Raw genomic sequence first — 24,982 nt, 5'->3', positions numbered from 1 at the left:
ATAATATCGGACTGCTGATATTATCGGCCGATAAATGCTTTAAAAAATGTAATATCGGAAATTATCGGTATCGGTTTCAAAAAGTAAAATGTATGACTTTTTAAAACGCGGCTGTGTACAGTACACGGACGTAGGGAGAAGTACAGAGCGCCAATAAACCTTAAAGGCACTGCCTTTGCGTGCGGGCCCAGTCACATAATATCTACGGCTTTTCACACACACAAGTGAATGCAAAGCATACTTGGTCAACAGCCATACAGGTCACACTGAGGGTGGCCGTATGAACAACTTTAACACTGTTACAAATATGCGCCACACTGTGAACACACACCAAACAAGAATGACAAACACGTTTCGGGAGAACATCCACACCGTAACACAACAGAAGTAATACCCATAACCCCTTGCAGCACTAACTCTTCTGGGACGCTACAATATACACCCCTGCTACCCCCTACACCGCCCCCCCCCCCCCCCACCTCAACCTCCTCATGCTCTCTCAGGGAGAGCATGTCCCAAATTCCAAGCTGCTGTTTTGAGGCATGTTAAAAAAAATAATGCACTTTGTGACTTCAATAATAAATATGGCAGTGCCATGTTGGCATTTTTTTCCATAACTTGAGTTAATTTATTTTGGAAAACCTTGTTACATTGTTTAATGCATCCAGCGGGGCATCACAACAAAATTAGGCATAATAATATGTTCATTCCACGACTGTATATATCGGTATGGGTTGATATCGGAATCGGTAATTAAGAGTTGGACAATATCGGAATATCGGCAAAAAAGCCATTATCGGACATCTCTAATTAAAATGCATGAGAATTTGTTTTATATTTTGAACGTTATTTTTAACACTGTGATTACCAGCGGAATTATTCATTACTTATCGTGTTAAGCAATGTCAGCTAAGATTTATCTGTGAGCCAGATGCAGTCATCAAAAGAACCACATCTGGCTCGAGAGCCTTAGGTTCCCTACCCCTGCACTAGACTCTGGCGCTGGCATGCATTCATTTATCCGACTGTACGTGTCAGTGAAAGTATACAAATGTGTGATCAACATGAATTGATTAACGTGGTCCCTGACTTAAACAAGTTGAAAAACTTATTCGGGTGTTACCATTTAGTGATCAATTGTATGGAATATCTACTGTACTGTGCAATCTACTAATAAAAGTTTCAATCAATCAATCAAAGGTTCTGCGTAAAAGGCACATGCAGGTGGATAAATGCCAGATCCAATGTTACATCTCTTATGCTGCAAGCAGACTGTCTGTGTCAGCACGACATATATCACATTCCAGAAGGAACGAGTAAAGCCAGCTTCTCTAGTAGGACACATCGAGATTGAAGCTGGAAGTGGACTGATGTACGATAACGCTGGTGGAACTACAACTGACATGACAGATGACAGCCAAGCTTTTGATAGTGCAGACGTCTAAAAACACCAACAAGTGCGTTGGTAGCTGGTAGCACAGTGTTGGTTAACAGTAGGCTATTTGCTCTAGTAAGTTAATGGTTAACCTAAGCATGTAAAAAAAAATGGCCTGACTGCTTAAACAGAAACTGATGTGTTGTATTTTCAGTGTTTTGATTTAAAGTAGCAATAATGCACTTTTTCTTTTATCTCTTGTTTTAATTGTATTGTCAACAAATGCACTGTTTCTAAATTGTGCTTTACAGAAAATATACAAACTATTGTTAATCCATTTCATAACTCTCAGGGTAATAAACCTAGCCTAAAAAAGTTGCAATAACCAAATGCTTAAATAAGGAAATAAAAGATAACACACAGTCATGCCCTCATTTTGTAGTATTGAAAAACTTTGCCAGACGCATATAGTAAAACAAAAATATATTTTCAAAATAACTTCTTTTGTTAGAGGTCACTTTTAAGAAAGTATTTTGTACATATTTTGGTGATTTCCGCGTCTTAACAGGTCATTTCAGGCAGTGTTTTATTGCACTCACCACCTGGTCTTTGAACCGTACTTCCATTTCCCACTGGGCTCTCCGAGCCTAACGACGACACTAACAACGCACAAGCGGCTGATCATATTCCAAGCGTCTGGAAAGAAAACAATCCCACACGGGGGGGTGCACTCATCCTGCTCCAGCTGCTGTCCTCATGTCTGTTAGAAAAGTGATACTCCAGGAGGGGAAGAAAAAAAAAAAAGAACCGTAATATGACCAGAAGTGGCGTTCCTCACCTGGGAGGCGCTCCTCCCTCTTAAATGCGCACTTTGCCCACTCATGCTGTGACTCTCTGATACAGCCCATTAAACACACTAATGTATGTAATGACTGGAGGTCAAAGAAGAGTCAACACAAACTCGCTTGGACCATCTTATACAAAAATTATTCTGTTTTTTTTTTTTTTGTATCATCATTTCAATATACAGTCGTGGTCAAAAGTTTACATACACTTGTAAAGAACATAATGTCATGGCTGTCTTGAGTTTCCAATAAGTTCTACAACTCTTATTTTTTTGTGATAGAGTGATTGGAGCACATACTTGTTGGTCACAAAAAACATTCATGAAGTTTGGTTCTTTTATGAATTTATTATGGGTCTACTGAAAATGCTGGATCAAAAGTATACATACAGCAATGTTAATATTTGGTTACATGTCCCTTGGCAAGTTTCACTGCAATAAGGTGCTTTTGGTAGCCATCCACAAGCTTCTGGTTGAATTTTTGACCACTCTTCTTGACAAAATTTGTGCAGTTCAGCTAAATGTGTTGGTTTTCTGACATGGACTTGTTTCTTCAGCATTGTCCACACGTTTAAGTCAGGACTTTGGGAAGGCCATTCTAAAACCTTAATTCACTACAGGACATGTACTCTACCAGGGCCACCAGGTGAGCACACAACATCATAAAGGACAGTACACCCCCCACAGCACAGTCTCTTCAGCCTCCTACCATCAGGCAGACGATACAGGAGCCTGAAATCCAGGACTACGAGACTGACAAACAGTTTCTACCCATAGGCCATCAGGCTTGTGAATGCTAACTTGTGAATGCTAGTCCCCCCCGTTTTACTTTTGTCTTTTTGAACAAAAGACAGCTACCATGACCACTCCCCGAACTGTGAACCTCACTGTAGACACTTTTCACCTTTGATCACTAAAGACACTTTAACTGCTGCTGTGACCAAATGTCCTCCTTTATACTGTTGACTGTCAATCAGAATGTGCAATAATGTTATGTTACTTACTGTGCCTTGTATATACATTTTTATTTTTATTTTTTTAGCTAAGTACCATGTGACTTGTTGAAGGGTGGACATGCAAAGTAAGATTTTCATTGTACGGCAAACTGTCTGTTTAACTGTGCATATGACAATAAACAATCTTGAATCTTGAATCTATTGCCAGCTTAACAATATCAAAACAATATTTACCGTAAACTAAATTGTTGATTACAAACTACTCATTTGCAGTAAATCCTTTGGTTTTTGCCCTCAAAGTCTTCCTGTGTCCAGGGAATGATTGCCTGAGATTGTAAACAATAATACAAACCAGAACAAAATGATTGAGAAAATAAAAATATCTATCCAAATCTAATCACTCTGGTATGAATCATATATTGATCCTACCCTTGGTATCCACAACACCGATTTATGGATGGATTACATGTCATATACGGACTGACACACCAACAGTTTTTTATATTACGGTACATTACCGTATTTTTCGGACTATATTTTGCAGTTTTTTTCATATTTTGGCCGGGGGTGCAACTTATACTCAGGAGCGACTTATGTGTGAAATTATTAACACATTACCGTAAAATATCAACTAATATTATTTAGCTCATTCACGTAAGAGACTAGACGTATAAGATTTCATGGGATTTAGCGATTAGGAGTGACAGATTGTTTGGTAAACGTGTAGCATGTTCTATATGTTATAGTTATTTGAATGACTCTTACCATAATATGTTACGTTAACATACCAGGCACGTTCTCAGTTGGTTATTCATGCCTCATATAACGTACACTTATTCAGCCTGTTGTTCACTATTCTTTATTTATTTTAAATTGCCTTTCAAATGTCTATTCTTGGTGTTGGGTTTTATCAAATACATTTCCCAAATAAATGCGACTTATACTCCGAAAAATACAGTATACCGAATATAATATAATATAATATAACACTGAAAAGGTGTGACATTTTTTTTGAACGAGTTTGCTCACTGCAAGTGCTCAAGTGGAAAATGTACTTCGTGTTTCGTTCCTTTAACCAGAAGTATTTGTCCACACCGTTTCTGCTCGAAAGGATTCATTCATTCATCACTCTAACTAAAACAATTCAGACTTACTAAAATATTGTGCTATCATAATGTAATCAAGGGAGCGTAGTTAACATTGGCTATTATGATAACACATGTGTGTACAGCTCTGGTAATGGGTACATTCTTACCCACCTGCACAAATGTACTTCAAAATGTAACAATCAAAATAAATATGATTTTTTTTTTTGTTTACTAGGGCATGCATATATAATATGCATTAGTTTGACCATTTAAAATCAACGATAATAAAAATGAGATGCTTGGAAATAGCATAAAAATGCCCCAAAAACTTGGAAAAACACGATTCATAGCGTTACTTTTTGGTGTAACCATCATGAGCGTTCTATTCAGGTATATTTCTTTTATATTTTGATAAATCATCATAAATAGGTATTGATCAATCTTTAAGCTGTGTGTATTTGATTTCAGTTTGCTTTTGACATCTTATTTAGAATTGTAGTTGAAACTTTTACAACCTTGTGTTGCGCTCATGATGGCGTAACCAAACTAGATCATTTTGAATATCTATTCCCTTTTTTACATTTAGTATATTTAAATATACTGTGTTTTATGCTTTTTTCTTTTTGGAACATGTACTATACATATAATACAATAAAGTCCCATATAAAATTATGTTTCTAGCAATACTTTAATCATGCCTTTGAAAGTAATACTCCAATGTCCATTAGTGGAGCTGTACACATTTACAAGTGTCTGTGTTGGTATTAAAAACTTACAATGGTACTATTTTTGTATTGTTTCAGTTTCACAAATTCCACAGTAAAGTCACTAAGACGTCACCGTGGATTTACCGCGTCTGTTTAGCGGATTTAAAAGCTAACTTCCACAGTATGACGATGACTTTAGTTGTTTTTTTTAAACATGTTTTACTGCCGTGTTTCAGGCACCGTTTGGAAACAATTCAAGTTTGTAAATAAACATTTGCAAAATCTCTCTGTGTAAATAAATAATTTGGCAATATGTGAGTGTGAATGTTGTCTGTCTATCTGTGTTGGCCCTGCGATAAAGTGGCGACTTGTCCAGGGTGTACACCGCCTTCCGCCCGATTGTAGCTGAGAAAGGCTCCAGCACCCACCGCGACCCAGAAATGGACAAGCGGTAGACAATGGATGGATGTGTGTGCTTAGCGTAAATTCCAGACTATATGCCGCTACTTTTTTCTACGCTTTGAACCCTGCGGCTTATAAAACGGTGGGGCTAATTTACGTATTTTTCTTTGCTGACGGCCACAATGCAAATCATTTTAAAAAAAACAAGCAGAGGCACTGAACAAGTGTGTTAATTTATGTGTATCTTCGAGATGTCCATAGCGTTACTACTCGTACGGATTTTTCATTCATCACTCAAAGCAACGTTTGTAAATTTTTACAATATAACAACTGTTTATACTTACTATACAGTCCCATGTGTGATGTCCGTAGCAATGTTTTAATGCATATTTGTATGTGCTATTGTAATGTAATCAAGGGAGCGTTGTTAGCAATATGATAACACGTGTCTGCGTTAGTATTACTAACTTACAATTGTACTATTTTTTGTATTGTTTCAGTTTCACAAATTCCACAGTAAATTCCACAGCTTGACGATGACTTTTGGTTTTTTTAAACATCCGCTTTACTGCCGTGTTACAGGCACCATTTGGAAACAATTAAAGTTTGTAAATAAACATTTGCATAATCTTTTAGTGGAAATAATTAATTTTGCAATATATGTATCTGCAGCTTATAGTCCGGTGCGGCTAATATATATAGGAAACATTTTAATATTTTTTTTAGCTGCATAGTCCGGAAAATACAGTACTTAACAACATCCTGTGTGCTATCATCTTTCAGACAAGAACAAAGCGACAAACCAAATTTGATTTAAATCAATTCACAACATTGTTTTTAACATGTAAACACAGCGGTCACTTCTAAAAGGTACCAACAAGACCAACTTACAGGCACCACTAGCAGTGGCGGTGGGGGCTCTGGTGGCACAGAACCAAAGTGCTTCATTAGTTTGACTCGTTGGGTCGCGTTCATGGCGAACAAACACCTTCAAGTGGATCCCACTGACCCTTAGGTAAATTCCAGAGAAGATCCGTACACGGCACTTAGTTGTCTTACAGAAGCGAGGAGACTTTAATGTAAATACGGTGGTCAAACGTCTGCATTGATCATTCCAAACTGTGTTATTCCCATCAGGAAGTCCGCCAGCTCAAAGTCTCAGTGGTATGCGAGCTTCTTGGTCCACTGTGAGACTTTCCCACAAGGCTGGTTTCAGTCCACTGGGCGCTATGGTTACGGTGAGGGGAATGAGAGCACTGGGCTGTAAATAATTGAAAAGGGGTGTTTGCTGCACGACTATAAACTTCCTAGGTGCCTTCACAGCTCAGTCATAGGACAAGATGTTTTTTTTCCTCTCTCTTCTCTTCCTCGTGGAACAAACATGACATGATGCTGGGCTGACGCTTCATTATTCATACAAAGTCAGCAAGTGCTACTCTTACGAAAACAAACACTCTCCTGTAGTCAAAATCAAACTATCCTATTTGAATGCTTAAAAGCCACACCCAATTGGCCATGACACTTCCAAAGTGATTCAGGTTAGCCTCCAGGTGCATTTGTGCAGAGTGATGTCATCTATTATCCCGTCCTGACTAACCAACTTGGTATCGGTGAGAGGGACTATGTGTGCTCTGGTGCTAGGATGGAAATCTTCTGAAGGGACAATACTAGGGATGGGCGATACGGTTTAAAAATCTATTTTTTTTGCAGCTTCTTGCGATGACGCTATATAGTACGGCCGATAAATGCGTTAAAATGTAAAATCGGAAATTATCGGTATCGCTTTTTTTATTATCAGTATCGTTTTTTTAATTATTATTATTTAATTTTTTTTTATTAAATCAACATAAAAAACACAAGATACACTTACAATTAGTGCACAAACCCAAAAAAACCTCCCTCCCCCATTCACACTCATTCACACAAAAGGGTTGTTTCTTTCTGTTATTAATATTCTGGTTCCTACATTATATATCAATATATATCAATACAGTCTGCAAGGGATACAGTCCGTAAGCACACATGATTGTGCGTGCTGTTGGTCCACTAATAGTACTAACCTTTAACAGTTAGTTTTACTCATTTTCATTAATTAGTAGTTTCTATGTGACTGTTTTTATATTGTTTTACTTTCTTTTTTATTCAAGAAAATGTTTTTAATTTATTTATCTTATTTTATTAATTTTTTTTAAAAGTACCTTATCTTCACCAAAAACACAGGATGACTGTGTAACAATATCAGTTAAAATTTTTCGAACAAAGGCTATCTGATTTAAATAACCCCCCCCCCCCCAAAGTCTTATTTACAAAGTATGTAAACAACAAAAACAAACAAAAAAAGTGATAATAGAAAATATCGACCTAACCACTGTAGTATCGACCATATAATGACACTATACTTGGTATTGTTACTGTCGATATTTGCATGGATCCACTCACTTTTGTTTACATTCAAGAGGTCAAGCTTAATAATAATAATAATAATGACGCACTTTACATTTGTTAAAATCTCAAAGTGCTACCAAGTATAAAAAAAAGGTAAAAAAGAAAAATTGAGAGTTAGAATATATAATAGAAAATTAAAATAGAAATAAAAACATGAAAAACACGAGATAAAACATAGAAACATACCATATTTTTCGGACTATAAGTCGCAGTTTTTTTTCATAGTTTGACCGGGGGTGCGACTTATACTTGGGAGCGACTTATGTGTGAAATTATTAACACATTACCGTAAAATATCAAATAATATTATTTAGCTCATTCACGTAAGAGACTAGACGTATAAGATTTCATGGGATTTAGCGATTAGGAGTGACAGATTGTTTGGTAAACGTATAGCATGTTCTATATGTTATAGTTATTTGAATGACTCTTACCATAATATGTTACGTTAACATACCAGGCACGTTCTCAGTTGGTTATTTATGCCTCATATAACGTACACTTATTCAGCCTGTTGTTCACTATTCTTTATTTATTTTAAATTGCCTTTCAAATGTCTATTCTTGGTGTTGGGTTTTATCAAACAAATTTCCCCAAAAAATGCGACTTATACTCCAGTGCGACTTATATGTTTTTTCCTTCTTTATTATGCATTTTCGGCCGGTGCGACTTATACTCCGGAGCGACTTATACTCCGAAAAATACGGTAAATCAAATAGAAATAAAAACATGAAAGCACTGGATAAAACAGACAGGCAAGCAGTGCATTTAAAAACAAGAAGGCAGAGAAATTAGACAAAAGCTGTGCTAAAAAGGTGATTGCGGTTACCTTATCCTCCTACAGTGTGTGGTAGCATGTTTAGCTATTTTTCGTCCAAATAATACATCATAATAATGATATTACTTGAAAAAATGCCATGGAGGCGATGATTGCTGACTTAGAAGTGGCTTTGCTTTGTGGAGGACGCTATATCGCGTTGAGGATGCCTTTGTTCGCTTGTTGCTGTCAACTTTGCGCGACACAGCTGGAATGTGCATTATCCCAATATAATGATAGCATCAAAAGCTCTATTTGTGTGTTTTGCGCAACCGTAGACAATACTACAGAAATAAATCTTGCATATACATTAGAATTATTAATGTACAGCTTGTATAGCAGTATAGATTTACCATCCATGCACTGAAAATGAGTCAACACAGCCATTATTGACAAAATAGCAAAAGAACACATTTATAGAGGAACTATACGGCTCTACTAAATGAAAAAAATAGCAAGGTCCACATGCGTCCTCATACATACACGATAAACACAGTGCAATCACTGTAATGCTCAATTAAACTCAGAACATCCCTAAACTAAACTAACAATGGTGTTTTTATAGGTGAACATTATTATAGGGCATACACAATAAAATGTTAGCCAGGAACACCAACCTGCCAACTGCTTCATGATGCTGTGTGACAGGCTGTCTTTTAAAATTACTGTTAAAAAGTCATTAATTATAGTTACTTGATACTTTACCTAAAATGTAGCTGAATTACAAATGTAATTACTCTTTAATAAATGTTTTAATTACTAAGAAAATGTATTAATGTGTTACTTGAAAAATAAACTTCAAATATCTGGCATAATGCAGTTAAGATACGTTTAAGTGTGTGCGTGTGCCTTTTAAAAGGTGATTCCTGTTGCCTAGCGACGTCAGCGAGTCTTGAATTTTAGCTGTTTTTGTTAGCTTAGCATGTTAGCAGCGGCAGTTTGTCTGCTCTGACGGCAGCTTTTTTTAATCTTTCGCTGGTTTGTGTTACCTGTGCTAAATAAATAGATTGAATGTGCTTCCATGGCGGTATGTCCTTGTCAACAAACGGGGTATTGTTTGGATGGCAAGTTTAGAATAGAATAGAATATATATATATATATATATATATATATATATATATATATATATATATATATATATATATATATATATATATGTATTTATTTTCTATATATATATATATATATATTATTTATTTATTTATACATGCACCTTATTGCTTTTTTATCCTGCACTACCATGAGCTTATGTAACGAAATTTTGTTCTTATCTGTGCTGTAAAGTTCACATTTGAATGACAATAAAAAGTAAGTCTAAGTCTAGTCTAAGTCTATCTTTATTGTCATTGTACAACAAAATTGTAAGCAAAACTAATTTAGTGTAAATTCATAATAACACATAAAAACAGATAAAAATACATAAAATATATAAAAATACCAAGCACACAGCTCACATGCACAGTCATTCTTGTCTTGTGTTCAGCGACACTATTGCTCTCGGGTAAAAAGTGTTCTTAAGTCTGTATCTCCTGCCTGAGGGCAGCAGTACAAAAAGTTTATGTTCGGGGTGAAATGGGTCCCTTGTGATGTTTTGGGCCTTTTTGAGGCACCTGGCACTGTACAGTTCATCTAGGGAGGAGAGAGAGCAGCCAGTGATCTTCATGGCAGTTTTTATGGTCCTCTGAAGTTTGTCACTTCTATCATTAGTTTGTTGGTCAATATTCCCTCTGACCCTCGTAGTTACGAGCAAGCAGTGCAGTTTGTGTCAAGTGGTGATGAAAAAAAACATTGTCTGTTACTGACAACTAAGATCTAGTTTAATCCGTGTTGGATTATGTGCGGGAGCTGCTCCCCTCGCAGGTATGTGGTCAATCATTTGGTTATGGTTTAAATTCATTTCAAACATGCTATACAGATGGGCAAAAATGTTTCAACCAGTTTTAGTGAATATGGAGGGATTTATTTTGGAGCAAAATGCAATAAAAAAGTTTTAAATCACTTTTCGCACATGTGCGACAGGTTTTTAAATTTTTAGTTGCATTTGCGAGTAAATTTGTCGCACTATAAACTGCACTTATTTGGAATTTTGCCTATCATTCACAATCGCTATGTACTGTAAGACAGGAACACATGTTTTTCTTTTTTAATGCATTCAAAGTCGTTAAATACTAGGTGGCTAACAATGCAGCTCATGGAAGTACTCTGTTGCATCCATAAAGCCCTCTAAAAACATCTGAATCTGTCAACAATACTCCATTTACATCTCGTGACCTGAATATTGACCAAGTATTAGTGATATTGATATTACAAACTATTTTTAGCGCTGCCATGATCACAGAGAGCGAACTATCTTATACATATATAATGTGTAAGTATTACATATGTGTTATATTTTATATTGCTACTATGGTACATTTTTAGTCTACTTTATACCTGCATTATCCTTTTCATCCTTATCCTTTCCATTCTTTGTAACTGAGCTACTGTGTGGAACAATTTCCCTTGTGGATCAATAAAGTTTGTCTAAGTCTAAGTTATACAGATACAGTGTTGACATACTGAGCCGGTGAGCCGCTGCAATGCCTTTGAGTTAGTGCACGTTAAATCTACATTATAAATCATGCCGTTTACCTGGACAGCAAAAGGTTGTGGACATAAATCGTGAAGTAGGTCAACTTTGACAGTCAACGTAAACCCGGAAATGGCAAAAAAAAAGGCTTGTCTGCCGCCAACTTTTTTTTTTTTAAACCTCAGGGTGGGTTCTGATTAATTCTTCATTTAAACGTGAACATATGAACATTCCAGTGAGAGCAGACATTGTACAGTAGGTGATTGTTTTTGAATGTTAGTAGTTTGTATTTCTTCTTTATCACTCAGAAATATTGCTACATGATGCCTGAAGCTTAATCTCTTAAGCACACAGCTTGTAAAACTTGTAGATCATCCTCCTTATATTCAGGCTCAAAAATATAAGGTTCTGCATCATCATTTGTGACAAAGTAGTTGTTGTCGCTAATGAAGTCTGTCATGGTTAGTAGTATTGTTGTTGTAGGGAAAAGTGTTTTGATGCGTCTGTAAAAATTAAAACGCCGTGGTGTGCTTAAAATGAGCAAAATACATAAGTATTACATGTTATTATGAATGTACCTGTTACTACATTACATATATACTTACAGCATGTATATAAAACGTTGATGGAGGTTTTTGGAGGCTTTTAGAGCACGTTATAGGCGCATTGGCTGAATTGTTAGCTGACTTTTGCTAACGTTTATTTACGAGTTAGAATGCATGAAAAAAAGAAAAACATGTGTTTTTGTCTCACATAAAGATTGTGAATGATATGCAAAATTCCAAAAAATTGCAGTTACCCTTGAAGTGCACCTAACAGCACACCTGAGCAAAATTAAGGCCCATTAAGCTTTTCAATTTGGCCCGCCGGACAATCGAAAATAAATATTTTAGATCTTTAAGATTGAAACTGTAGCTGCCATTATGATGGGCAGTAATGTTTTCAAATTAGCGTAAGTCTTGAACTATACAAAGTAGGGGTGTAACGGTACACAAAAATTTTGGTTCGGTACGTACCTCGGTTTAGAGGTCACAGTTCAGTTCATTTTCGGTACAGTAAGAAAACAACAAAATATAAATTTTGGGGTTATTTATTTACCAAATTAGCAAAATCTTCCACCAAAAATATTTTTCTTAGTGGAATATTTGATGTGAAGTAATCGGAACCTTGGATAGGTCAATAATTCAAAATAACATTGATTTTGATTCAATATTATGTTTTGAGCAATGACAGTTTGAAAGAGAAAAAAAACAGCTTTGTTTTATTAGTCAACATTGCAACTTTTTCTAAATTACATTTAACCTTTAAGCTTTTTTATTTCACTTTTGTTATGTTTTTGTTTATTTTAATAGTATTTTTAGAATGTGCCGTGGGCCTTTAAAACATTAGCTGTGGGCCGCAAATGGCCTCCGGGGCACACTTTTGACACCCTTGCTATAGATAATAAAAAATTAAATTTGAAATCTATGGATAAAAAGCAGAGCCTGGCGACGCATGCACATTTATCATAACTCTCTCTCTCTCTCTGTCTCTGCCCCTTCCTCACGAATGCTGCTGCGCGCACAATTTGTTTTGTTTTTAACCCCTTCTTAACCCTGAACGTACATAGAAAATACACGCAACCCTAACTCAAAATGCCGGACATTTGAGGCATTTAAGAAACTCCGCCCTGACAGCTATGCAGAAGAGGACATGTCCGGTGAAAAGAGGACGTATGGTCAGTCTATCCTAGCCCGTTAGCTGCTAGCACGACATGTGTTGTGCCTCGGTGTGTATTGTTTACACAACATGCGTTACGCTACTTAATATGTCCGTGTGGAAACTCGTTTGGTACACTTCCGAACCGAACCGGAAACCCCGTACCGAAACTGTTCAATACAAATACACGTACCATTACACCCCTAATACAAAGTATTTCAATGGTTGGAATCTGCGCTTTTGCATGATGTACTAGTTACTATGGTAATCTAATAAATTACTATGGTAATCTAAGTCACAGCAGCTCAGACGAGGCACCAAGCAGTGTGGGTGGGGAGCGTTTCCACAGAGTGTTTCCAGAGCCTGAAATGCGCATGTCAGGGACAGACACGGAAGGAGATTTTTACAACAAAGTTCTAAAGCTTTGTGATGTATCACATATATCAGATTGTAGGTGGGGTTTTTTTACCCTTCACGTTCATATTTCGCTACGTTTGTTGCATTTCTGTGCATTTAGCTTGATTGTAAAATATGTCGATTGAGAGGGGGTGTGACGTTCATATTAAGGCTGCAGCTAACGATTATTTTTCTATCGATTAATCTATAGATTATTTTTTCAATTAATCGGTTAATCTATAGATTTATTTTTTTTTCGATTAATCTATAGATTATTTTTCCTTTTACCGATTATTTTTTTATTTAAAATGAAGATGAAAAAATAAATGTAGGCCAGTTTTTTCAAAAGGCATGGCTTTTATTTACAAAAAAAAAAGTATGGCCACTCAGTCAACATTGACAACAACATGACAAAATATTCTGTAACAATGTAAACATTTAAAACTTTAACATTTAACAAAATTAAAAGTAGCTTATTTGCTTTTTAATGTGCAAATATAAAAGTAAACATCCAGTGCAAATCTTAATATTCTGCAATAGTATAAGCATTTCTAAAGTAAAAGTATTGCTTATTTTGCTTTAAAATGTGCAAAAATAAAGATAAACATCCAATTCAAAAAAGTGCAAAACGGAAATATTCTGTAACAACAGTGTAAACATTTCAACAAAAGTAAAAGTATTGCTTATTTGCTAAAATGTGCAAAAATAAAGATAAACATCCAATACAAAAAAGTGCAAAACTAAATATTCTGTAACAACAGTGTAAACATTTCAACAAAAGTAAAACTTTTGCTTATTTTGCTTAATAACACAACAATGATAGTATGATTAAAGTGAAAGTTAATTGTTCGTTTGTACATAGTATACGTAACTGTTAATGTTGTAAAAGGTATTTGCACAACTAATTAACGTTAGCGTTAAAGAGGAGCGCGTCTTTGTAAACACTGAACAGGCACGCCAAACTCTCCTCTCAGAGCGAAACGGTGCTTTATTTTATGAATTTACAACGCGGATACAAATGACACATTCATGTTTTTGTGTAATGATGACAACGTATACTCACGCGGACGATTGACTAGTTGATGGTGATGGCAAGAACGCTGCCGTTGTGCTGCTATGATAGGCCATTTCCGCTCAACACAGTGTGCATACAACAACATTATTAGCAGAGGTGGGTAGAGTAGCCAGAAATTGTACTCAAGTAAGAGTACTGTTACTTTAGAGATTTATTACTCAAGTAAAAGTAAGGAGTAGTCACCCAAATATTTACTTGAGTAAAAGTAAAAAGTATGTTGTGAAAAAACTACTCAAGTACTGAGTAACATACACACACATATATATATATATATATATATATATATATATATATATATATACATATACATACATACATTGATATATACAGTATATAATTTATATTTATTTATTTTGCCGTTTTTGTTTACATGTTAAAGGTGTTTTAATAATTATACATGCATGTTTAACATATAGATTCCTTTCTTTCATGTTGACAAGAATATAAGTTGGTGTATTACCTGATTCTGATAACTTGCATTGATTGTAATCAGACAGCAGTGCTTAACGTCCACGTTTTCAAATGCAGGAGAAAAAAAGTTCCTCCTTTCTGTCTAATACCACATGAAAGTGGTTGTTTTTTGGCATCTTATTTGTCCACCTTCCATATTCGTTTTTATACACTTTACAAGAAATACATTGGCGGCAAACTCCGTAGCTTGCTAGCTTGTTTGCGCTGGCTTTCGGAGACTCTTTTTTTGAAAGCGCAGGCGCGATGGAGCGGGACTTTTATTGTGAAGACAGGAACTGTGCAGTCAGTCTTTAGGCTTTTGACGGGGTGTACGGTTGAAATACGGTCTTTTTTCCTTCACACTTTTGATTGATTGATTGATTGGAACTTTTATTAGTAGATTGCACAGTACAGTGCATATTCCGTACAATTGACCACTAAATGGTAACACCCGAATAACTTGTTTCAACTTGTTTAAGTCAGGTCATGTGACCCCTGGCTCTGTTTGATTGGTCCAACGTCACCAGTGACTGCATCTGATTGGTGGAACGAAGTGAAACGTCAACAGTAAGGCAGGCACTTTGAAGGTCTGTCTGACAGACCAAAACAAACAAAGCGTGCATTAACAGATCGATAAAAATTAGTAGCGAGCTGAATGTAGATAAAAGTAGCGGAGTAAAAGTAGCGTTTCTTCTTAGGCCGTTTATTGAAATACTCCCACACTTTTGACGACTTTTGGCGTGTTTTTTTCCCCTTGCTCGCACCGCTCGCATCGTCTGCTTTGCGCTCCGCCATGACGGTAGTGTGACGTAAATATGCGACGCGTTGACGAACAAAAACGTCCTCGACGTATTTACGTAACCGATGACGTCGACTACGTCGACGCGTCGTTTCAGCCCTAGTTCATATGTCGTCAATATTCAGTGTTTTAGCGTTCATAGTTAATATTGTAAATCCCACATTCTTTATTTTCATGTACATTCTGGGTGTCTCATTCAGTAAAACAATTTAAAATGCCATTCCTAGTTTAAGGCAGTCTGTCATAACGTTTTAGCATTCAATCAGACATTATTGTGAGGTTTTGTATTAGTGTTCCTAAAAATAGATATACTGGGACCCAGACACATTTTTTCTATAAATTTGGCCCCTGAGTCAAAATAATTGCCCAGGCCTGCCTAACAGTGAACATGTCAGAATTTCGTCCGAAGTTTGAATAGTATTAATGTGACAAAATTGTAATCTTGAACTCCCTTAAATCCTCTTGGGTATGACTTCACTGCACAGGTTTTTCCAGCGATGGATGCCCCAAAGGTGCTTAATTGAGTTCTGGTCAGTCGGAGACATGCTTGGCCCTTCCATCTAATACAGAAGTTGTGTTTGGGCTCTCAGTGACACGTGGCCAAGCTTCAGCTTCATAATGTCACATGACATGTTGGAATTCATGTTTCCCCTGAATGAACCACAGCTCTCTTCAGCACTTGTGCGGCCCTTAGACACCAAGCTGTACACTGACTACTACTCTAAAGTGCAATGACGTTTCCTGCTGGCCCCACTATGGACTGGACTCTCATTATTATGTTAGATCCACTATGGACTGGACTCTCACAATATTATGTCAGACCCACTCGACGTTTACTGCATCCGGTCTCCCCTAGAGGGAGGAGGTCACCCACATATGCGGTCCTCTCCAAGGTTTCTCATAGTCATTCACATCAACGTCCCATTGGGGTTTGCTGCGTTTGCTGCATTTCTGTGCGTTTTGCTTGATTGTAAAATATGTGTGACGTTCTTATGTCGTCAATATTCAGTGTTTTATCGTTCATAGTTAATATTGTAAATCCCACATTCTTTATATTCATGTACCTTCGGGGTGTCTCATTCAGTAAAAAAATTTAAAATGCCATTCCTATTTTAAGGCGGTCTGTCATAACCTCTCCAAGGTTTCTCATAGTCATTCACATCGACGTCCCATAGGGGTTGTGAGTTTTTCCTTGCCCTTATGTGGGCTCTGTACCGCAGATGTCGTTGTGGCTTGTGCAGCCCTTGTGATTTAGGGCTATATAAATAAACATTGATTGATTGATGGTTTGTACTAGAGATGGCCGATAAATGCTTTAAAATGTAATATCGGAAATTATCGGTATCGTTTTTTTTATTATCGGTATCGTTTTTTGTAAATTTTTTAAACTTTTTTAATTAAATCAACACAAAAAAACACAAGATACATTTACAATTAGTGCACCAACCCAAAAAACCTCCCTCCCCCATTTACACTCATTCACACAAAAGGGTTGTTTCTTTCTGTTATTAATATTCTGGTTCCTACATTATATATCAATATATATCAATACAGTCTGCAAGGGATACAGTCCGTAAGCACACATGATTGTGTGTGCTGCTGGTCCACTAATAGTACTAACCTTTAACAGTTAATTTTACTCATTTTTATTAATTACTAATTTCTATGTAACTGTTTTTATATTGTTTTGCTTTCTTTTTTATTCAAGAAAATGTTTTTAATTTATTTATCTTATGTTATTTTATTAATATTTAAAAAAAGGACCTTATCTTCACCATACCTGGTTGTCCAAGTTCGGCATAATAATGTGTTAATTCCACGACTGTATATATAAGTATCGGTTGATATCGGTATCGGTTGATATCGGTATCGGTAATTAAAGAGTTGGACAATATCGGGTATCGCCAAAAAGCCATTATCGGACATCCCAAGTTTGTACCTACACCCGCTGCACAGAAGTACTTGGACATGTTTCTATGGTTGAAAATTATGAAAGAAGTGAAAAGTATCATGCGGTCATAAGTAAATATAAAATAAAACACAAGAGACATATACAGTTGAGTACAGTACTGAATAGTTAATTAAAACTAATCATATTTTGGCACCATAATAATTTGCTTATTTAAGGACATTTTTTTAGCTTTAGAGCAGTGTTTCCAAACCATAGGGCTGGGGCCCAATGTTGGCTAAAAACAAATGTTTTTTTTAGCTGTAGTCCGTATGAGCCACAGCAGTACTCCGTTGTAATACACTTGTTCACCACTTGTGGCAGTATCATATATTTGCACCATAATAATTTACTTATTTAAGGACATTTTTGAGCTTTAGAGCAATGTTTCCAAACCATAGGGCTGGGGCCCAATGTTGGCTAAAAACAAATGTTTTTTTAGCTGTAGTCCGTATGAGCCACAGTTGTAATACACTTGTCCACCACTTGTGGCAGTAAGGACAATATCAAACAAACAGAAGAAGTCTGGTGCTAAAGTCATAGAGAAGTTCCATAAGCGCAGAAATTATGACTAAAGTGGTGAACCTGTATTTTTATCGTCACTTACATTTTATTAACAGTTTATTTAAGAAACAAATTTGTCATTAGTTGTTGTAGCACAACATAAATGTAGGTATCTTTTTTTATGAGTCCCTTTTTCTGCAATATATTTGGTTTGTATTTATTTTACTTATAATCAATCAGTCAATCAATCAAATATATAAATGTTTACTTATAAAGCCCTAAATCACGAGTGTCTCAAAGGGCTGCACAAGCCACAACGAGCCTGACTTAAGACCAAGGTTTACGTGTTAAATAAGTAATAATCTTTGTGATTAAGATTAAATATGATTAAAATCAAGACTAAGATTCAGTGTTGATATTTGAGTGGGCCCCAACTCCCTCTGGAGTGGAAAAGTTGGGCCCCTAGGTCAAAAAGATTGAAAACCCCTGATTTAGAGGACATATATTTGGGATGTTTACATCAATTGACATGACCTTTGGCTTTTCTGGCCTCCATTTTCTTTCTATAATGCCTAAATCAGTGATTCTGCAACTGTGGTAGGTGAGCGCCATCTTGTGGTATGCCGCATAATCACTTAGTTAAATTATTATCAAAGGTTTATCAGCTTTCAATGAAAGTTGTTAGAAATCAGACTACTGTAGGCCACAGTTGACGCTAAAATAAACAAATAAGACAGAAACAGAACAACCTCTTACGTCCGCCCTTTCCCAGCCAATCAACATGCAAAACACATGTAAACTAATTGCATTAGATTTACTATTTAAATACAGTGTTTTATTTTCCTATATTTGAACAGTGTGTACTGTTACAACTAGAGATGTCCGATAATGGCTTTTTTGCCGATATCCCATATTCCGATATTGTCCAACTCTTAATTACCGATTCCGATATCAACCGATACCGATATATACAGTCGCGGAATTAACACATTATTATGCCTAATTTTGTTGTGATGCCCCGCTGGATGCATTAAACAATGCAACAAGGTTTTCCAAAATAAATCAACTCAAGTTATGGAAAAAAATGCCAACATGGCACTGCCATATTTAATATTGAAGTCACAAAGTGCATTATTTTTTTTTAACATGCCTCAAAACAGCAGCTTGGAATTTGGGACATGCTCTCCCTGAGAGAGCATGAGGAGGTTGATGTGGGGGGAGGGGTGTATATTAAAGCGTCCCGGAAGAGTTAGTGCTGCATGGGTTTCTGGGTATTTGTTCTGTTGTGTTTATGTTGTGTTACGGTGCGGATGTTCTCCCGAAATGTGTTTGTCATTCTTGTTTGGTGTGGGTTCACAGTGTGGCGCATATTTGTAACAGTGTTAAAGTTGTTTATACGGCCACCCTCAGTGTGACCTGTATGGCTGTTGACCAAGTATTCGTTGCATTCACTTGTGTGTGTGAAAAGCGGTAGATATTATGTGATCGGGCCGGCACGCAAAGGGAGTGCCTTTAAGGCACGTCCCCAATATTGTTGTCTGGCTGGAAATCGGGAGGAATTCGGGAGAATGGTTGCCCCGGGAGATTTTCGGGAGGGGCACTGAAATTCGGGAGTCTACCGGGAAAATCAGGAGGGTTGGCAAGTATGACTGGGAGACGCAAGTGCTCTGTACTTCTCCCTACGTCCGTACAGCGGCGTTTTAAAAAGTCATAAATTTTACTTTTTAAAACCGATACCGATCATTTCCGATATTACATTTTAAAGCATTTATCGGCCGATAATATCGGCAGTTCGATATTATCGGACATCTCTAGTTTTGCATGTTGATTGGCTGGGAAAGGGCGGACGTAAGCGGAGAATGTGGAGAACATTCGGTTGAGTGATAGAAATGACGGAGTAAGGTTGTTCTGTTTGTGTCTTATTTGTTTACTTTAGCGTCAACTGTGGCCTACAGTAGTCTGATTTCTAACAACTTTCATTGAAAGCTGATAAACCTTTGATGATAATTTAAGTAAGTGATTCTACGGCGTACCACGAGATGGCGCTCACCTACCACAGTTGCAGAATCACTGATTTAGGCATTATAGAAAGAAAATGGAGGCCAGAAAAGCCAAAGGTCATGTAAATTGATGTAAACATCCCAAATATATGTCCTCTAAATCAGGGGCTCTCAATCTTTTTGACCGAGGGGCCCAACTTTTCCACTCCAGAGGGATTTGGGGCCCACTCAAATATCAACACTGAATCTTAGTCTGGATTTTAATCATATTTACGGTAATCTTAATCACAAAGATTATTACTTATTTAACACGTAAACCTTGGTCTTAAGTCAGGCTCGTTGTGGCTTGTGCAGCCCTTTGAGACACTCGTGATTTAGGGCTATATAAGTAAACCAGGGCTGCAACTAACGATTAATTTGATAATCGATTAATCTGTCGATTTTTACTTCGATTAATCGATTAATAATCGGATAAAAGAGACCAACTACATTTCTATCCTATCCATTATTTTATTGAAAATAAACAGCATACTGGCACCATACTTATTTTGAATATTGTTTCTCAGCTGTTTGTAAATGTTGCAGTTTATAAATAAAGGTTGATTAAAAAAATAAAATAAAAAAGCCTCTGCGCATGCGCATAGCATAGATCCAACGAATCGATGACTAAATTAATCGGCAACTATTTTTATAATCGATTTTAATCGAATTAAACGATTAGTTGTTGCAGCCCTAAAGTAAACATTGATATATTGATTGACTGATTGATTATAAGTAAAATAAATACGAACCAAATCTACTGCAGAAAAAGGGACTCATAAAAAAGATACCTACATTTATGTTGTGCTACAACAACTAATGACAAATTTGTTTCTTAAAATAAACTGTTAATAACATTTAAGTGACAATAAAAATACAGGTTCACCACTTTAGTCATAATTTCTGCGCTTATGGAACTTCTCTATAACTTTAGCACCAGACTTCTTCTGTTTATTTGATATTGTCCTTACTGCCACAAGTGGTGGACAAGTGTATTACAACTGTGGCTCATACGGACTACAGCTAAAAAACATTTCTTTTTAGCCAACATTGAGCCCCAGCCCTATGGTTTGGAAACACTGCGCTAAAGCTCAAAAATGTCCTTAAACAAGTAAATTATTATGGTGCCAAAATATGATACAATGTAAGGCATCACAACAAAATTAGGCATAATAATGTGTTAATTCCACGACTGTATATATCGGTATCGGTTGATATCGGAATCGGTAATTAAGAGTTGGACAATATCGGCAAAAAAGCCATTATCGGACATCTCTATGCAAAACACATGTAAACTAATTGTATTAGATTCACTAATTAAATACAGTGTTTTATTTTCCTATATTTAAACAGTGTGTACTGTTACAATGGTCAAAATACTAAATTCACACGTAAAATAAAACCTCCGCCTCATTTTTAATGAGTACTTAGGCCTACTACGCTACTGTATTTGAATGTTGGGTATTGTAGTGGCACCTGGAAAGCCGAGTGGTTTTCTGAGGTGGTACTTGGTGGAAAAAAAAGGTTTGACACTGTAAAATAAATAGAAATACAAAAGCTACAGAGAAAGAAAGCAGCTGTTTGTCAAATGGAAACTATTGTGAAACTCTCCTGACAGGCAAGTAGAAACTCGCATGTGGCAGAACCAGAAAGGTGAGAGCTGAATGATGAAGAGAGTGGACCAACATAACAAATGTAAATACAAATTCTAAAATCAGCAAACATCCATTAGATGTTTTTAATAAATAACAAGTATTTTCTACTAGCTTCAAGCTAACAGATAGCTCACATGAATGTCTCACAGGCACTTTCGTTACACCACCCCAACCTTAAAAAATGTATATTTTAATTTATACAAACACCTCTAAAAAAAATCTAAATGAACTTGTTAACACATATTGGCTCAATTTTACAACATTTTTCAAGGATATTATCGATAGACCGTAATTGCAAAGTATCTTACCTGCCGTAACACTTCCGGTTGGCGTGCTTATCTCCGTAATCCAAATTTGTACAAAACGTCGGCGCTAAAACCACTCTTAAATGTCACTCTCATCAGCTTTGTGTGGTTTGAGTAAAAAAAAAAAAAAGTTTCTTCCGTGGGGTTTCAGCGCGACTGAGGTTTATTTGGAATCTTCCTCCCGTGGACAGGTAAAAGGGGCGTGGTTGTATTGTAGGCCCGCGTGGGCGGGGTTTAGTCGGAGGCGGAAGTCGTCACAGGGTAAAAAAAACAACTTTTCTTTGTTCTTCTTAGAGTTCTACTAAAAGTTATGTCAATCATATTCTTTTAAAATATTAATGTTTGTGTAATTTGTGAAAATACTGACATTTCATAAAAAAGGATTGGAAAAAATGTTATTAAATTAATTTCCGCTAGAGGGCAGAAGATTTAACAACACTCAAAAACAATGTGTCTCTAAGGCTTAGAGACACGTTGTTTTTGAGTGTTGTTAAATCAGTGGTCTCCAAACTACGGCCCGCGGGCCGGATCCAGCCCCCCAGCATCCAAAATCCGGCCCACGGGAAGTCCCAAGTGAAAAAAATAATTTGTTTTTATTTTATTTTATTTATCTATCCTTTCTAATCCATTTTCTACCGCTTGTTACTCTCAGTGTCTCCTAGCCGCTCAGGCCAATCATACTGTCTAAAAATGAATTTTCCCATAGATTACGTGACAATGTTAAAAGTTGATGAACATCAATGTTAATTGATGTTAAATGACAAAACGGATTATAAAGACAATATATATATATATATATATATATATATATATATACAAATATATATATATATATACACACACACACACACATATATACATATACTGTATATATACATATACTGTGTGTGTGTGTATATATATATATGTATATATATATATATATATATATATATATATATATATATATATATATATATATATATTATACAGCCCGGCCCCCGGCCAATTTTTTTTAACCCAATGCGGCCCCCGAGTCAAAAAGTTTGGGGACCCCTGCTCTAAGCTTTAGTGATTTACACTCTCATTAAATAATAGACAATTTAATGCATTTTAGTGAAGTGAACTGAATTACATTTTATATAGCGCTTTTTCTCTAGTGACTCAAAGCGCTTTACATAGTGAAACCCAATATCTAAGTTACAGTTAAACCAGTGTGGGTGGCACTGGGAGCAGGTGGGTAAAGTGTCTTGCCCAAGGACACAACGGCAGTGACTAGGATGGCGGAAGCGGGGATCGAACCTGCAACCCTCAAGTTGCTGGCACTGCCACTCTACCAACCGAGCTATACCATGATTTATTTCATTTTTTTTTTTCATCTTATACACATTTTTGACAAAAAAATATTCTCTATAAAAATGGCAGGGATGGATTCCCCATTATGTATCAAACAGATTTATTTAGATTAATACTTACCTAAATTCTGATTATATTTTTAACCATTAACTGAGTTTAATTTAATTTAAATTTTTTACCTAAATGAATTATTATTATTATTAAAGTCCAGAATAAATACGTGTATTATTTTATGATAAAATGTGGTCTAGAATCTTGACCACAGAAGTGTGTGAAATGTAGACTAGTATCATCATTGGCCCCCTTTAAATGTTTATTTTGGACAAAATTAATCCCTCAAAGGCACTGAGGCCTGCAATATTCGGTTCCCAATGTATCTTATTAAATAGATGAATGAATGCAGATCAGGGCGAATTTTCTTTCATAATTAATGGACAATTTATTTAAAAAAAAAAATCATTCACATTGTTTCAATAACGTTAATATATTTCATATAATATGGCGTATATGTTTCCACTATTTGATTCTTAATAGTACAGTACATGCCAAAAGTTTGGACACGCCTTCTCATTTAAATGCGTTTTCTTTATTTTCATGACTATTTACATTGTAGATTGTCACTGAAGGCATCCAAACGATGACACCTGTGAAGTGAAAACCATTTCAGGTGAAGCTCATCGAGAGAATGCGAAAAAGTAATCAGAGCAAAGGGTGGCTATTTTGAAGAAACTAGAATATAAAACAGGTTTTCAGTTATTCCACCTTTGTTCATTCATAGTTTTGATGCCTTCAGTGACAATCTACAATGTAAATAGTCATTAAAATAAACAAAACACATTGAATGAGAAGGTGTGTCCAAACGTTTGGCCTATACTGTATTTAAATACATTCAGTACATAAATACATGCAAATTATATTAAATGTTTTATTAACTATTGGGAAATTTGATTAATGACCTATTTATTAATACACATTTTAATAATTTAACAAACTTTATTTTTACACAATATGACACCGGGGTTTTATCATTAGGCTTCCAACCTATTTAATTAAATGCTGGTATTTCAGTTATTCATTTTTGTCTGAATTACAGTAGTGTGTCGTATTATTTACATATAACTAAATGTCAATTAAAAAAAAACACAGAAATCTTGGTTTCAGCAATCTTCAAGGTTTTATTTGTTTACAAAGTAAAGATTGCAATTTCATATAGTCCTTCCTTTAATGAGTAGAAAACCTTTTTTTTTTTTGTTTTTTTTTCCAAAGAATTAGTCAAAAGGCACAAAATTTTACAATATATACATTTGGATCTAAATTATAAATATATATAGAAAACGAAAGCAAAACCCAGAATAAAAGTGCCGAACACAGTTTCTCTTTTTCTCTCTTTTTTTTTCTCCAGAAAAAATAGACTTTGTTTAAAAATACATACAATCAGTAGCATGTTTTTTGTGTTGTTTTTCTTGTTGTTATTGTTAGCAATAAATTATTTGAGTGATTTATATTAAAATGCAAACAGTGGAGAAACATGAACAATGGTTACAGTATACAAACCCACCAAAGACCAGAAAACAC

General features: G+C 35.8%; 1 protein-coding gene across 3 annotated transcripts in view; it reads right to left on the bottom strand.

Moving 5' to 3' along the window:
* tjp3 (tight junction protein 3) overlaps window positions 1-22,462 on the bottom strand; it is a 90,871-nt gene extending 68,409 nt beyond the window's left edge. Inside the window, exon 1 of one of the 3 annotated variants that reach the window (XM_061977848.1) lies at window positions 22,076-22,462. Coding sequence is in view for 2 of the 3 variants with exons in the window: in XM_061977846.1 (XP_061833830.1) it covers window positions 6,264-6,347 (84 nt within the window). In the remaining variant the exon portion in view is untranslated. Of the gene's footprint in view, window positions 1-1,974; window positions 2,141-6,263; window positions 6,537-22,075 lie in introns of those variants that run through there. The other 2 variants (XM_061977846.1, XM_061977847.1) reach the window with 2 other exon arrangements.
* Between the last annotated feature and the right edge of the window lie 2,520 nt (window positions 22,463-24,982).

Source organism: Nerophis lumbriciformis, linkage group LG18 (assembly GCF_033978685.3).
Source record: "Nerophis lumbriciformis linkage group LG18, RoL_Nlum_v2.1, whole genome shotgun sequence".
NCBI lineage: Eukaryota > Metazoa > Chordata > Actinopteri > Syngnathiformes > Syngnathidae > Nerophis > Nerophis lumbriciformis.
Note: the sequence above shows the minus strand (reverse complement) of the source record. Positions and strands in the feature narration are given on the sequence as shown.